This window comes from Labrus bergylta, chromosome 22 (genome assembly GCF_963930695.1).
Source record: "Labrus bergylta chromosome 22, fLabBer1.1, whole genome shotgun sequence".
Lineage (NCBI taxonomy): Eukaryota > Metazoa > Chordata > Actinopteri > Labriformes > Labridae > Labrus > Labrus bergylta.
In genome coordinates this window covers 16,914,993-16,928,699 of record NC_089216.1, presented here as the reverse complement: position 1 = coordinate 16,928,699, position 13,707 = coordinate 16,914,993, and the positions used below count along the sequence as shown (strand labels likewise).

General features: G+C 44.8%; 1 protein-coding gene across 2 annotated transcripts in view; it reads right to left on the bottom strand.

The window, feature by feature from the left end:
* lrch4 (leucine-rich repeats and calponin homology (CH) domain containing 4) overlaps positions 1-13,707 on the bottom strand; it is a 46,232-nt gene that overhangs the window by 13,483 nt on the left and 19,042 nt on the right. For both annotated transcript variants that reach the window (XM_020643581.3, XM_065950158.1), the window contains exons 2-9: positions 6,355-6,499; positions 4,613-4,742; positions 4,267-4,372; positions 3,854-4,100; positions 2,708-2,804; positions 1,449-1,572; positions 1,267-1,370; positions 1,113-1,165 (exon numbers count right to left, since the gene is read on the bottom strand). In XM_020643581.3, coding sequence (XP_020499237.2) covers positions 1,113-1,165; positions 1,267-1,370; positions 1,449-1,572; positions 2,708-2,804; positions 3,854-4,100; positions 4,267-4,372; positions 4,613-4,742; positions 6,355-6,499 — 1,006 coding nt within the window. The remainder of the gene's footprint in view (positions 1-1,112; positions 1,166-1,266; positions 1,371-1,448; positions 1,573-2,707; positions 2,805-3,853; positions 4,101-4,266; positions 4,373-4,612; positions 4,743-6,354; positions 6,500-13,707) is intronic.

The following is a 13,707-nucleotide window of genomic DNA, read 5'->3' as shown; positions in this document are numbered from 1 at the left end:
CGCTTTGCAGAAACTTTGACGTGACCATAGGAGGGTTGTGCAACAGCTAGAAACATCGAGCCAGAAGTTTAATTACCTGATCTGAACCCTGTACAGTTTGTAAACCTTGAAGGGTAACTCAGGGTTTTTAAAACTGACACATATTTTTACAGTTTGGGTTGTTGTTTTGGAATTGCTCCAGCAGCTTTGAATATAATCCTGCAGGTTCAAAGTGCGCCCACTAGAGGCCCCTTTAGGTTGCAGTGAGGTTGGCTTCTGTACAGTACAGAGCACATGAACTCAACGTGGTCATGATGTAAAATCTATGTGACCGTTCCTCTTGACAATCTTTTGGTGCAGAGGGTGAGTGTTTACTGAGAATTAAGGCAGACATGACTACTCAGAGTTCATTATCGAGAAATCCTGAAGAGTCCCGGAGTCCCACTGTTTCAGAACCTTGTATCGGACCAAAATGACTCAAAATAAGACACAACTTTGAGAATCACTGACCTAGAGGGACTAGGGACCATCGCACTTCAGCACAGGACGGGGAACTGGGCCTAGTGTGAGTGCGCCGTTTGTATCTTTTTCATTATGCAATTCCGCAACACAGCGCCATATCGAAGCTCTGCTGTCATCACACCTCCAGAGATTCATACTGATTCCACAACGGCGTGATATCGGTGTCCTAAGCCTGTGTGTTCACATTGCCTTACGGCATTGTGGAAGCATTAAAGAGCGAGGCACAGACGGTGTGCAAGGAGTATGTGTGAATATGTTCCTTCTCTTAAAATGTAGCTGACCTGATAACAGGTCCGTGTGATGGGAGTCCTTGTTGCTCTACATTGTATCTATGGTATCGGGTGTGACGTGCTGTTTATGAGACACTCTGTTAAATCTGGACAGTGCTGGTGTGTTACTGCGATGTGATGAAGGGGAGGACTGGGTGAGTATCAGACAGTGACTGTAAGTAATGAGAGCTGCAGTCTGTTGACTTTTCCCAGCTCTTCAAATGACTCGGAGTGACCTCCAACGAGCAGGAAGGAAAGACGTGTCTTTGTCTCTTTGCACACAGAGTTACAGGCGAGCATGCTTTGAGTGTTTTTAAACAGCGTGATTTTTACTGCACTGACCTGCATGCTGACGAGTCCTGCGTTGGGGGCGATAAAGAGCTCTGCTTCTGCTCCTGGAAATCAATGACACAATCAATGACTTTCTGTTCTGAGACGACACACGAGGTCGAACGTTTGAGCAACAAAGAGAGGATGTGACACAACAGATCAGTACCAGAGGAGGAGGTGCCGTGAGAGGAGGAGGAGGCGTCGTCTCTTCATCCTCTTCCTCCGTCACACTGCTGTCGATGAAGTCCACGGCCGAGCACTCTCCGTTCACTGAAAAACAAGTTTAACGTTTCAGTTTGAAGCCGAAAAACAGAAAATAAAACCTCTGATTGTGTCCTCCTCCCTCACCTTTGTTTGCCTCCACAGGAGATCTGTCCTCCTCCTCCTCCTCCTCGTCCTCCTCCTCCAGGTTCCTCTGGTCCCTGCTGACCTCGGCCAGACGGAGGGAGCGCTCCGAGAAGTCATCTGCTGACTGATCACACAGAACGCCACGAGTTATTGATCTCAACAGTATTGATGGATAGTATTGTTAGTGGCTGTAGGTGATGGTGAAGGCCCTGTCCCCCCAGGACCGCTGGTTAGTCCTGCAGGGCGGGGGTACAAGAGGTTTGTATGAGCAGACGTGAGAGAGCTGGTTTGTGCGTGCCAGTGGACGAGCTCGGACAGGAAGGGGGGAGCTAGGCTATGAAGGGCTTCGTAGGTGATAATGAACCTCATAAAACCCAAACAAAGAAACATTTAAACCGTTTCTGCAGCGTCTGAGCTTTTCAGATTCCATGTGGGACTCGATGGATTTCTGTGATATCTTGTTGTATTGTAGACGTTATTGAAAATATCAAACATGTTTGATTTTTATGATTCAGGTCAGGCTATGTCCGATGGAAAACCTGCAAGAGCCAATGAGAGCGAGTCTGATGTTGGGTACTGGCTGCTAACGTAAACACAACCTTTCAGCCAGGATTTCACCCACATTCTTTTTCCTTTTTATCGCAGCAAACCAGAACGCATGAGAGGACAGCCCGCTGACCACATCCATCATGCCCAGGAGGCTTTGTACCGGCAGTAGACTGAGGTCCCGAACCTTCAGCGAGGTGATCGGGCACTACTACCACCCGATGTCCCTGACGCCCAGCCTCCACCATCGGACTGTCTCGTCCCCACAACCACCGCCGTCCTCATTCATGCACAACCTGCTCTGACCTCCACCTCAGCGGAGAGGAAGTGTGGAAAACAGGAACGAGAGGAATACAAAGGAGAAATCCTTCCTGCATCTTATCCCATCTGCTCTTTTTGTAAAGCGTCTCCAGATAACACTTGTTATGAATTGGCGCTTTACAAATAATGATTAATTGATTGATTGATTGTCCATCATGTTTGAGATCCTACTGAAGTCACATTTGAGTTTCTGTGAGATCTCGTCTCAGCAGGTGTGGCCTCGAGTCGTCTTGTGTGTGTTTGTGTTCGGAGGATTAAAACATTAAAAATCGGTTGAAAATGTCCTCATGTCTGTGCTCTCCCATGTTCAGTGTGTAGCCAGCAGGACTGTGTGTGTGTGTGTGTGTGTGTGTGTATGTGTGTGTGTGTGTGTGTGTGTGTTTTAGTTTTACCTCGTTTCCAGACCAGCGTTTGCTGCCGCTGTCCACGCTGTTGAATCCAGAGTCCAGACCTCCAAACTGACCTGTGAACAGCTCCTGGTCCGACAGGCTGCAGGGAGCACATCAGGAGACGTTAAACACACACACACACTGAGGTTCATGAAGCTAGAGGACAGTGACTCATGTTTTTATCCTCTGAGCTTCTCTGTGAAGTATTCTCTCTTATCTCTGCGGCCTTGTACTCTCTGATTCATAGGAGAGTTTCACCAGAGCGCTAAAGGCCTCCATCCAAGTTTATAAATATTCAACACACTCTCCCTCTTGTTCATTTCACATTTGATTTATATTATTTATCCTACAATAAGTAAGAAGCTGCAGCTGCCAGGAAACAGTAGATATGAAATTAAAGCAACAACCACTCTCTACATTTTAATGTTTGTGCCTCAGCCAAGTGACGGATCAGCAAAACAAACATGGCGCCGCCAAAGAGAGCGTCTTGCTTCTGGAGCCATGAAGAAACAGAGATGGATATGCAATATCTGTAACGCCATGTTGGCATTTAAAAGTGCTAAGCCTGCAATAAGCCCCAGTGGTCTCTCAGATTTCTAAGTTGGAAAAGGCATCTGCACAAATAAGATGCAGTAACCATAAAGATGAATACAGAAATCTGAAGAACCAGGTTTCTCTGCGTGCATGTGAACAACAAACCCTGAATATGATCAGAACCTGGATGAGGCTCATAACCGGGATGCTCAAGTTCATGTGAACACACTCAGTGACAAAGTGTTTTCAAATTGAGCTCGCACATCTATCCTGTGAACCAGACCACTCTGTGGGCTCGGGTTTTATTCACTCTGACAGACACGTCTTGTTTCAAGACCTCTCATGCTAGCTCCCCCCCCATGCTTCCTGTCTTTATGCTAAGCTAACCACATCCTGACTGCAACTTAAACACTCAAGGCTGGTTTTAACTCACTTTTGGAAAGAAGTAATAAAGTATTTCTTGATCTGAACATGTTAGACAAAACCTCATGCAAACCCCTTCCCCATTAAACTTTTCCTTTGAGGACTTTTTCTGCAGAGGTGCGAGTGAATTTCAACCAAAAGCATGAAAAAGAAAACAAGCCCTCCCTCCTCCCTCTGCACCGTCCCCCTCACCAGCTGTTGAAGCCCGTGGGCCTCAGGTGTCTCTCCAGCTCCTCCGTGCTCCTCTTGCATGCCTCCATGTTGAGGAACTTGAAGATGTGGTATTTGCCCTTGGAGCAGATCTGCGCGGGGGGCATCTGCAGGGGGTTGTTGTCCAGTGAAATGCTCTGGAGGTGCCGCAGGTGGCGGTAACACAAGGGCACGTGGGAAATGCGGTTGCAGGAGATATCAAGCCGGATGAGAGGGAGCTCAGATATTTCTGGATGTTGAGAAAGAGAGAAGATTTAGTGAGTAAGGCCCCGTGCACAGAGCGTTTTGTTTCTGATCGCCAGGGCCCCATCTAAAATAAAAAACACTTATAGAGCCGCTGGTCTGCTGCGTTTAGGTGGTTTTGGGTCCACAGATGAGGTAAAATGGGCGTGTACCTTCAGGCAAAGTGGTGATCTGGTTCCTTCGCAGGTTCAAGTCCCTCAGACACTCGAGCTGTCCAAGCTCTGTAGGCAAACACTGCAGCTCATTACAGCTTACATCCTGACAGAGGAACACACACACACAGAAATATTACACTCCTGTGGTCCAAAAGTGCAAAAACAGACATGAATCAATACATCAGAAATCCATCTTTAGACACCTGTGATACTGTGAGCTGACCCACATGGACATAGAAAGATACAATTTGCTGTTGCATGCTATCTGCAGAGAGAATATCAGCACAGAAGGATTAGTGTGTGGATGTGTTAGTGTGTGTGTGTGGGAGTGTAGATATCACACCAGCTGTCGGAGGTGAGTGAGGGAGAATATGGAGGCGGGCAGTGAAGACAGCTTGTTGTTGCTGACTATGAGCACCCTCAGGAGGGGGAGCTGAAACACCGACGGGGGCAAACCGGACAGAAGATTTCGACTGTGGACACAAAAAAAACACACACACAGCGAGATTACTTCACACGTTTACACATTTTGTGGTTTCATTTTGAAGATGGTCTGCGCTGAATTTGCAGCAACGTTGTTCATTTCAGATGCACAGTAGATTTGCTCGGAGCCTTCACGTTTCCCTGCGGACACCTCGAGGGCTTTTCTGGTCTCCTAGTAACAGTGATATTACAGTTTTGTGTTGGTGTGGTTCTGTTGTTGCAACAAGGTTTGGACAGGATCATAACGCCTCTCTTCATCTCCAGCAAAAATAAACACTGAGTACAGATGCAGCTGAGCTTCTGAGGCGACATGAAGCTCCTGCGGACTGAGAGGTTGGTGCAACGATTTGATGAAGTGTAACTTAAGCTTTAATAATTTCAGACTTCACTGACTTTATGACCCAGCTCGTGGGGGGGAAAGGGAAGCAACATGTCTGTGTAGGTTCTCAGTCATCCTGGTCTTGGTTAAGTCGAGGCTTGATCCAAACGCAACTGGACTGGCTGTAAATCTTGAAGACCAGTCCAGACCAAACCAGTCCAGTTGCCTTTGGATCAAGCATTGAATAAACCAAGTGCTTAAAGAAGTGATGGCCGCTTACAACAAAAAACCCAGAAAAATGATGATGAGGACTGAACAATACCAGACCCCCCAAGTATTTGTTCTGCAGAAAGTCAGAGTGAGCTGATGTGAGAACACAGCAGGATATAATCAGGAGAATTCACCTGGAGCGAGTGGGAGGGGCCAGTGAGAGGGGGTGGTGACGTTTATTCCCTGTGATCGCTGCACGACCATAGACTGTCTGCACGCCACCTCTACCATCTCTGTGCTCTAATGAACCTGCTGCATTATGTTTCCTGTTCTCCAGTATGTTCTTCTCCACTCTTTAGTTCACATTGAGATTCTGTTCAACTACACGTAGCATTGATAGAAAGACACATATTTTCATTAAAGAGTCATATAGAGGACTCTGTTACTTCGTCCGCAACTTCAGCCTCATTCTTTGTACTTCATGTCTTACCTCAGGAGACCCCCCGCCCCCCCTCCTGTCTGACAGCGATAGTCTCCTGCTTAGAGGTGCATGTGTGAACGACCAAATCAGGAGGATTTCAGGAGCAGTCCTCCTGAAATTATCTAGACATTTTCAGGAGTGCATGTGTGAAAACTGCTTCATGCTGCATCACAGCCATGAGATCTAAACTTTTATTTCAAATGATCTCACCTTCCAAAACCTATTCATTAACTTTAAGGTGTTAAACCTGATGAAATAGGTTATGTTAATGGTGAGTCCAGTCCCAATTGTGGCAGAAAAAATTAGCAGAAGAAGGTTGAAAAATAGTCCATGTGACTCTTTGGCTTCTATTTTAAACTTTAAAGAAAGTGCAAATGGTTGTTTTTCTTAAATGGTTAGCTAAGTTAGATTTGAGATGGTTACCTGCTCTACCTCTGCTGGTTGTGTGTGTGTGTGTGTGTGTGTGTGTGTGTGTGTGTGTGTGTGTGTGTGTGTGTGTGTGTGTGTGTGTGTGTGTGTGTGTGTGTGTGTGTGTGTGTGTGTGTGTGTGTGTGTGTGTGTGTGTGTGTGTGTGTGTCTTGCGTTGTGTTACCTGAGGTTGAGGTAGGTGAGGGCCTGCAGGTTGCCCAGGCTGGAGGACAACGAACGCATCCCATTGTGGTAAAGGCTGAGCGTCTCAATAGAGATGAACTGACAGAGCTCGTCCGGCAGCTCGCACAGACGATTCTTAGACAAATCTGAAAACACACAGAGATGACCAGACATTAGACAGATCCATCAGAATATCTACAAGACTTATACACCCAACACCCAAAGAGTGACCAGGTGTTAGACAGATCCATCAGGACTAATACAGCCAACACCCTTTGATTTACTTTTGTGATCCAGTCGTCTACAAAAAGAAGCTTTTTATGATTTCTGCAACCTGAACCGAGCTGTAAACATCTGCTGTGCTACTCTCCTCCTGCACTCCTCGTGTGTTTCTTGTCAACTTTAAAATAACGGCAGCGATAAATAAATAACGACCAAAAAATGAGAAGTTAAAAAAAAATATGCATCAAACAGTTTCAACCCTTGTGATGAAACTGAGGACAAAAGTTGAGGGAACTGAAAACAAAGTTTCCAACAAGAAAGAGGAAAAAAGAAGAACGAAGCAAAGGCATACATCTACAGTACGGACTTCAGGTTCCTTTTATGGGTTATCCTACAATTCCCATGATGCACTTTGATACCACCTTTGGTTGCAGTTCTCGTTCCCTTGCTTTGTAATGTAAGATTTTTGTATATCTGTCGTCCCTGAGCCCAGAATGGGATCCTGACCCCTCTGACATCCATCAATCTGAAACTCTGGTTTTTATATTTTTATGGGTTCTTGTGCTGCAGGACAGAATCCACGCTACGTTTAAAAACCACCAGCCCTAAAATTAACAAACCACACCGCTGTGACAGAATCTGGGCAAAGACGGACGGCACCCGTCCACTTCTGTTCTGACCAAACTGGGTGAGCTTCTCCTAAAAATAGCCGCTGCTTCCTGCGTTTGGTTTCCCCAGTGTCTGAATGTAGGACATTCTCCTCCACCTTTAGAGAGACATGGATACACATTCATTCTCATTTTATATGAGATTCAAGATGTATAGCCGAGATCAACAATCACAGTATATTGTTGATACTTTCTCTGAAACAGGTCGCTCGTTGGGAGTTTTATTTTACTTCCTACTTATGTCATGTTCAAGGCAAATTGTCCTTAAACCAGAAATATGAATCTAGTACCTTTAATTCTGAGAAATGCTCGGGTTAGATCCAAGTGTTGAAAACTTGATTGCTGAAGTACAAAATCAGTTCCTCGAGTGTCCACTAGAGGCTGGCCGCAGAAGAACAGGAAGTCACATACACACCCATTCTAAAAAGTCTGTTTTTACAGCAGAGATTAAAATGTTTACAGTCTGGTTCAAAAAACAAATAGGTGTGATTAGTTCATGTCTCGATCGACACACACTGTACAGGGGGTGAATGTTTTGATGAAGGATAAGAGTTATTCACAATAAGGCGTGTAGCTGACCTGATTGACAGGCGACAGTGACATCACTCCGGTCGTGTCCATTAACATTTACAATAAGATGTTATAGTTTTTTTTGTTACAGTTCCAGTAAAAGCGGGTTATGCTGCCTTCACATGCTTCTCAGAAATATTGTACCTCGCGATTGTGCAGTCTTGATTGAAGACGTACGCATTCAAGAGCTCTGCTCGGAAAAAAATCAACAAACATGGACAGATCCTGTTTTCTACTCAAAGACAGGACTGACTTAAACACTTGAACAGGCCGTGCTTTGATAAAAAGGAAGTTGGAGTGTGCAGCAGGAACACTAAAGCATCAATGGATGGGTCGACAAGAGCTGTAGTGATCCAAACAGCCCCATTAGCGCTGAGCGTTCTCTGGCAGCATCACGAGACAGACGCCTGTCAATGGCAGACGGCCCGAAGGCTGTTTATTGATCGTGTTGGAAGCAGCCGGGCTGGAGGAGGAGACGCCACTTCCTGTCTTTGTTACAGCTTCAATGGAGGATTCTATTCCAGAGTACTCAAATTGAAGAATTCAAAAAAAGGGAAAATATGACTTTTGCTGTTATCCAGTTAGATCGGTTATTAACAAAAGGATTTCCTTCTTGTCCTTGATTCAGGCACAACGGTAGCTTCCTGTAACTTTTTCAAGGACTCGTCCTTTCCATGGATTACCCCCGTTTCTAAAAAGTTTGACAAAGGATTCCAAAAAGGACTTTCCTTTTGTAGTAAAGTTGTTGTTCATCAGCCTTTAAACCATGTGTAGACCAAATGCCCGGTCTGTTGTTTTGACGGCCTCTCCACACCACTAGGTGTTCTCCCACCTCTGTCTCAGGTTCTGGTCACAGCGGGGATCGTCTACACTGGACCCAGTGTAGTCAGAAGTCGTTTTCACATACACACTAGGGATGGGAACCTTTGGGTGTCTCACGATTCAATTTCAATTATTGGGGCCACGATTCGATTCAGAATCTATTTTTGATTCAAAACGATTCTGGATCCATGGATTTAAAGTTTTTGTTTTTGAATTAGTACATACTTCAGGATCTACTCTTCTACTCTACTTCTTGCTGCTCCATTTAGCATTCTACACGGAAGTAGCAGACAAAGCAACAGAGTTCGCAACACAACGCTATAATGAGTGTATTTGTTGCATGTCATCTCCCCACTCTCTTTTCCCAACATTTCCTGTCTCTGTTCAGCCGTGATGCTTTTGAAAAATAGAGAGAGGTTAGAACACAGAAAGGTTTACAGACCGATGCAGAGCTGGATAAACACTGAAGCTTCAGTGACCACCACATGGTGACCTGTGTGATCATCGACTCTAGAGAGGAGGGGGCGGGGGGAGACAGCTCTCTACAATGTTTAGAATTTAGACTGCAGTACCCATTTTAAACACTAGGTGTCAGAGTAACATACTGCTCCTTTAAGAAAAAATATTTTAAATTTGACTGTGTGGTATATGAAATATTCATTTACAGGATTTCTTCACTTTGTGCCATAAAATGAATCAAGATTGGACATTCTTTGAGCGCCGGATAGCCTAGCTGTTATGCTGCGTTCCATTTACCTCAGAACTCAGATCTGGAAGCTGGGAATGACGTCACACCTAAGTTAACTGCGTTCCAGTTGCAAGTCGGAAAAGCAACATGGACACCTCCAGGAGTAACTTTGTTTTGTTAGCTGATACCAGACGATAACAACACACTACATGATAGTTTCTGACTGAAAATAACTTGACAACACCTCCACAGAGAGAACTTGCACGATACCGTCGGTGTGATTGATTTTATTACACAAAAAAACAACTAAGCTGCTAATAAACCCAATAGTTACAGCTTAGACATCCCTTTCGATGCACATAGCAGCCATATTGGATTTGAACTCAGGCTACTGAAGATTCCCCAAGTCAGAACTCCGACTTCGGGGGCGTTACTGATGATGTATTACACTGGCAACTCGGAATTTCCGACTTCGGAGATCAAATGGAACGCACAATGATGTTGCACGCCTCACGTACAGAGGTTGTAGTCCTTATCGCAGAGGCCGCGGGTTCAAACCTGACCTTGGCCTTTAGCTGCATGTCATCCCCTACTCTCTCCTCCCAATATTACCTCTCTCTCTTCAGCTGCTCCTTTGAACAATCAAACAACCAAAATGAAGACAAAAGAAGTCAAGCCGAGCCGTTTCAAACCTCTGAATAATATCAAATAGCTTGTTAGAGCTTTAAACGTCCAGAATAATAAATGGGACAGATGAAGGTCTCACTCTGTGTTCAACAAAGGAGAAAACACACAGACTTTACTGCTGAGCCTCGTTCTACATTAATGAAAGAGTGAACAAAGAAACCAGAACGGGACCATTTCACATGGCCTTAATAAACACAGCAGGGCGGTTCAGTGTGGTGTGTGTGTGTGTGTGTGTGTGTGTGTGTGTGTGTGTGTGTGTGTGTGTGTGTGTGTGTGTGTGTGTGTGTATTCTGTTCATGCAGTACATGTGAGAGTGAATGGATATTGTACAGTAGCTCTAAAAAGCCCGATCTCTCCCCGTCTTCACTGTCCCATAGCTGCAGGGGAGCTGAGCGAACAATAGGTGGGGGTGGAGATAGCAGGGTGGGTGTGTGTGTGTGTGTGTGTGTGTGTGTGCGCTCGGGGGGATGGAGAGGTTGTCTAGTCTCTGAATCCACCCCTGCAAAATACTAACACAGATAAATCTGCAACCTTTAGTTTGATTTAATATGGATGTCAAGCCTCCAAACGTAGAATCTCCTGTATGAAGCACATGCACATTTTTTAATACTTGCAAACATTATTGGTGATGTTTATCAAATTCATCACTTTCCTTTAATATTCCAGATTGGGGAATTTCACCTCACAGCGGGAGACTATCCCTGTTGGGGGGTGGGGGGTAACAACGTTTTGTTTCTTGTTTAATGTCTTCAAGATAGACGCTCTGCATTCTGGTTTTTATAGAAAGTCATGATAATTATTTTGTTGCTGTCCAGTTTCTCTAGAAATTAATCTGCAACTATCTTTAAATGTCACCAGATTTGAACTTGCAGTCTAAATGTATTCTCTCACAATATGTTCATCCTGCTTATATTATAAATAGGACGTCAGTTTAAGGGAACCCTGATTGTTTTTGGACCCTAACCCTCAGTGTTGACTGCAAGGTACGACGTGACTTAAAAAGAATGACGCCCTGAATCACCAACAGGTACAAAAACTTTTCAAATATGAAGTAAAAAAAAAAAAAAAAAGAGGGAAAGGGTCTAAAAATACCAGAATTCCCTTTTAAGTACAAAAATATGAAGTCACACACACACACACACACACACACACACACACACATTCTGACAGCTGAGACGTCGATGGCAGCCTTTCTCTGCTCTCTCTCTTTCCCATGCTGCATTTCTGCCCAAATGCACTGGGAGCTGTTGAACCGAAGCCAAGACTGACTCACCGAGCATCATGGGAAAAGCATGTGCTGTGGAATGGGGCAGCGAGATGCCCGGTCTCACACTGGTTCAGACCGCAGGACGCTGGCTTTAAACAGGCATGATCTGTGGTCCAGGGCCAACTCTGTCAGCTCCACGGAGGACAAGGAAGAGGAGGAGGAGCAGGAGGGAAGGGGGGGGAAGAGGTGGAGGAGGGGGCAGCATGTCATCATGACAAGAACTGAAAGTTTTATTCCGGTTGAAGAGCTGACTCACTCTGACCCCGTTATCATCAGACAGTTCACAGCTGTTCCTGCAGTGAGTGATTTGGCTTTCTCGCCCTGTGCAGACGCTTCATAAGCTCCGTCTGATTGGTCGGAGACAACTTTACTGTGACTGAAGGTTTGTCAACACTGGCAGGAAAAATACAAATGTACAGGTCGGGGTCGGCAACCGGCGGCTCTAATTCCCCTGCTACAGCTCCTCGTGGCTCTGCCGAACAAGACAAGAGAAACTTTTTTTACTTCAATTTTGTAGACTGAAGACAAAGTTGAGCACACAGATCTGGAGGCCACTGCCTTTAACTCGAACGTTTTTGAAAGAAGCCTCTTTTATGATGTTAAAAATAAACAGACTGTCAGATTGTCAACATCCCTGCTGGTGTTATATCAATAATATGACATCATCTTTAGATATGAGCGGGTTTTTAAAAACTATTTCAAAGTATTCAGGCACTAGAAGCCAGTTGCAGCCCTAAAATCAGCCAACCTGGACCAACATTTTTGTTTTTCATTTCCAGCTAATAGAAAACACCTGCTCTGAAATCAATGATTCAGGTGTTGCCAAAAGCACAACAGGCATAAAAAAACACAAACCTGAACAGCAGAACTCTCCTACAGCAGAGTGAGGATGCTCTCAAAATCTGTATTTTTTTCCTTCTAATCACAGTAATGACATGGAAGAATAGCATGTCAGTGGTGGTCTCGACCGGTCTTGATTTAAAATCCGGCGTCAAAACGTGGTCTCGAGACCGTTCTTCAGACTTAAGAACCTGACAGCGTCGGCAGTCTGTCCTAGTTGGACCCTCGGTGAGGCGGTGTCCAGCGCCGTCGCTACCCTTCGGCCTTTTTTTCAGTCCATTTTGACATGGTGAATCAGCATTGGTGAGAGGAATCTCTCTGATTGGCTGTTTGGAGGTTTCATTTCTCTCCAGCTCTCTCAGGTTCAGTAAAGCTCCTTGAACATGCCGCTGTAGTATCCATGATTTCACCCATTAGAGCAGTTTCTCCTTATTTGTCTCCTCTTCTTTTCTTTTTCCACTAAAAGACCAGCGCCATTTTCAACTTTTTATCAGACATTATTCTCCATTAGTAGTCTACCTATAATACGAGTGGTGAGCAACAGCGGTGTGAAAATGGTCTTCTTGTATCATAACAACAGACTACTGCCCTGTTGGCATGGAGACTTATTTCCTCTCGCATGAGCAGAACGTACGTGGTGGTTGGCAGTCGGCTGTAGTCTTTGTGGTGAGTTTAAGTGAAACTTTTTGGCCAAGGTGTGAGGCGACGCCACAAGTGGCCTTCACAGCCACTAGTTCTTTGCCGCCTGCTTGGTGTGTCAGGACCTTAAGACCGATTTCGAGTACTACAACACTAGTCTGATGTCTTCAATCCTTCAGCCAATTCCATTTTAAAACAACCAAAATCTAAAGAGTGAAGCTTAAAGAGTTGAAACGGTAAGAAAATGTTTGTTGAGTGAGTTAGTTTTAATGTCCGTTCAAGCTGCTAATCTGCAGACTGGCTTTTGTTGTGCTTACTTCAGCAGTTTGAGAGGCTGTTTGCTAGAACCAAAGAGTAAAAAAAAGTCTGATGTATGATTGTTATCAATACAAAATCTGGCATAGAGAGATCATTTTACAACCCAGCCCCAGATTTAAAAACAAAAAGCTGTGATTATGTGGTTTTCCAGCTTGTAACTATGAGACCACATGGCCTGAAACACTGATGCAGGATTTCAAAGGATCTGCAGAGCGAGGAGGATTGGCTTGTCAGCGCGGAGCTCTGCGTCTAATTACAGGTCAGGATGTGATGGATCCACTTCAGACGCTTACATCACCGCTGACCCAATGACCTCCACTAGGCTAAGCAGGACCTTTGTAAAGTCTTAACACACACAAGAACTACTCCGCCCCCCAGTCGTTACCACAGTGCGAGATTCGGTGAAAAAAACAGGCTCATTCTGCATTTCGTGTTGCATAATCTGCTCAAATACAATGACATAATCAGCCTTTAGTTCTCTGCGCCAATGTCTCATTTCATTTCTAAACTGAGAGAACCGTTTAAAGAAAGCCTCAAAGGTTTGTGGTTTCACCTAGGAGTTTTTTTTTTATCATTTTAAAAAGATTTTCATCATTATTTGGACTAACATGCAGGTCTGCTTTGTGCTGTCTG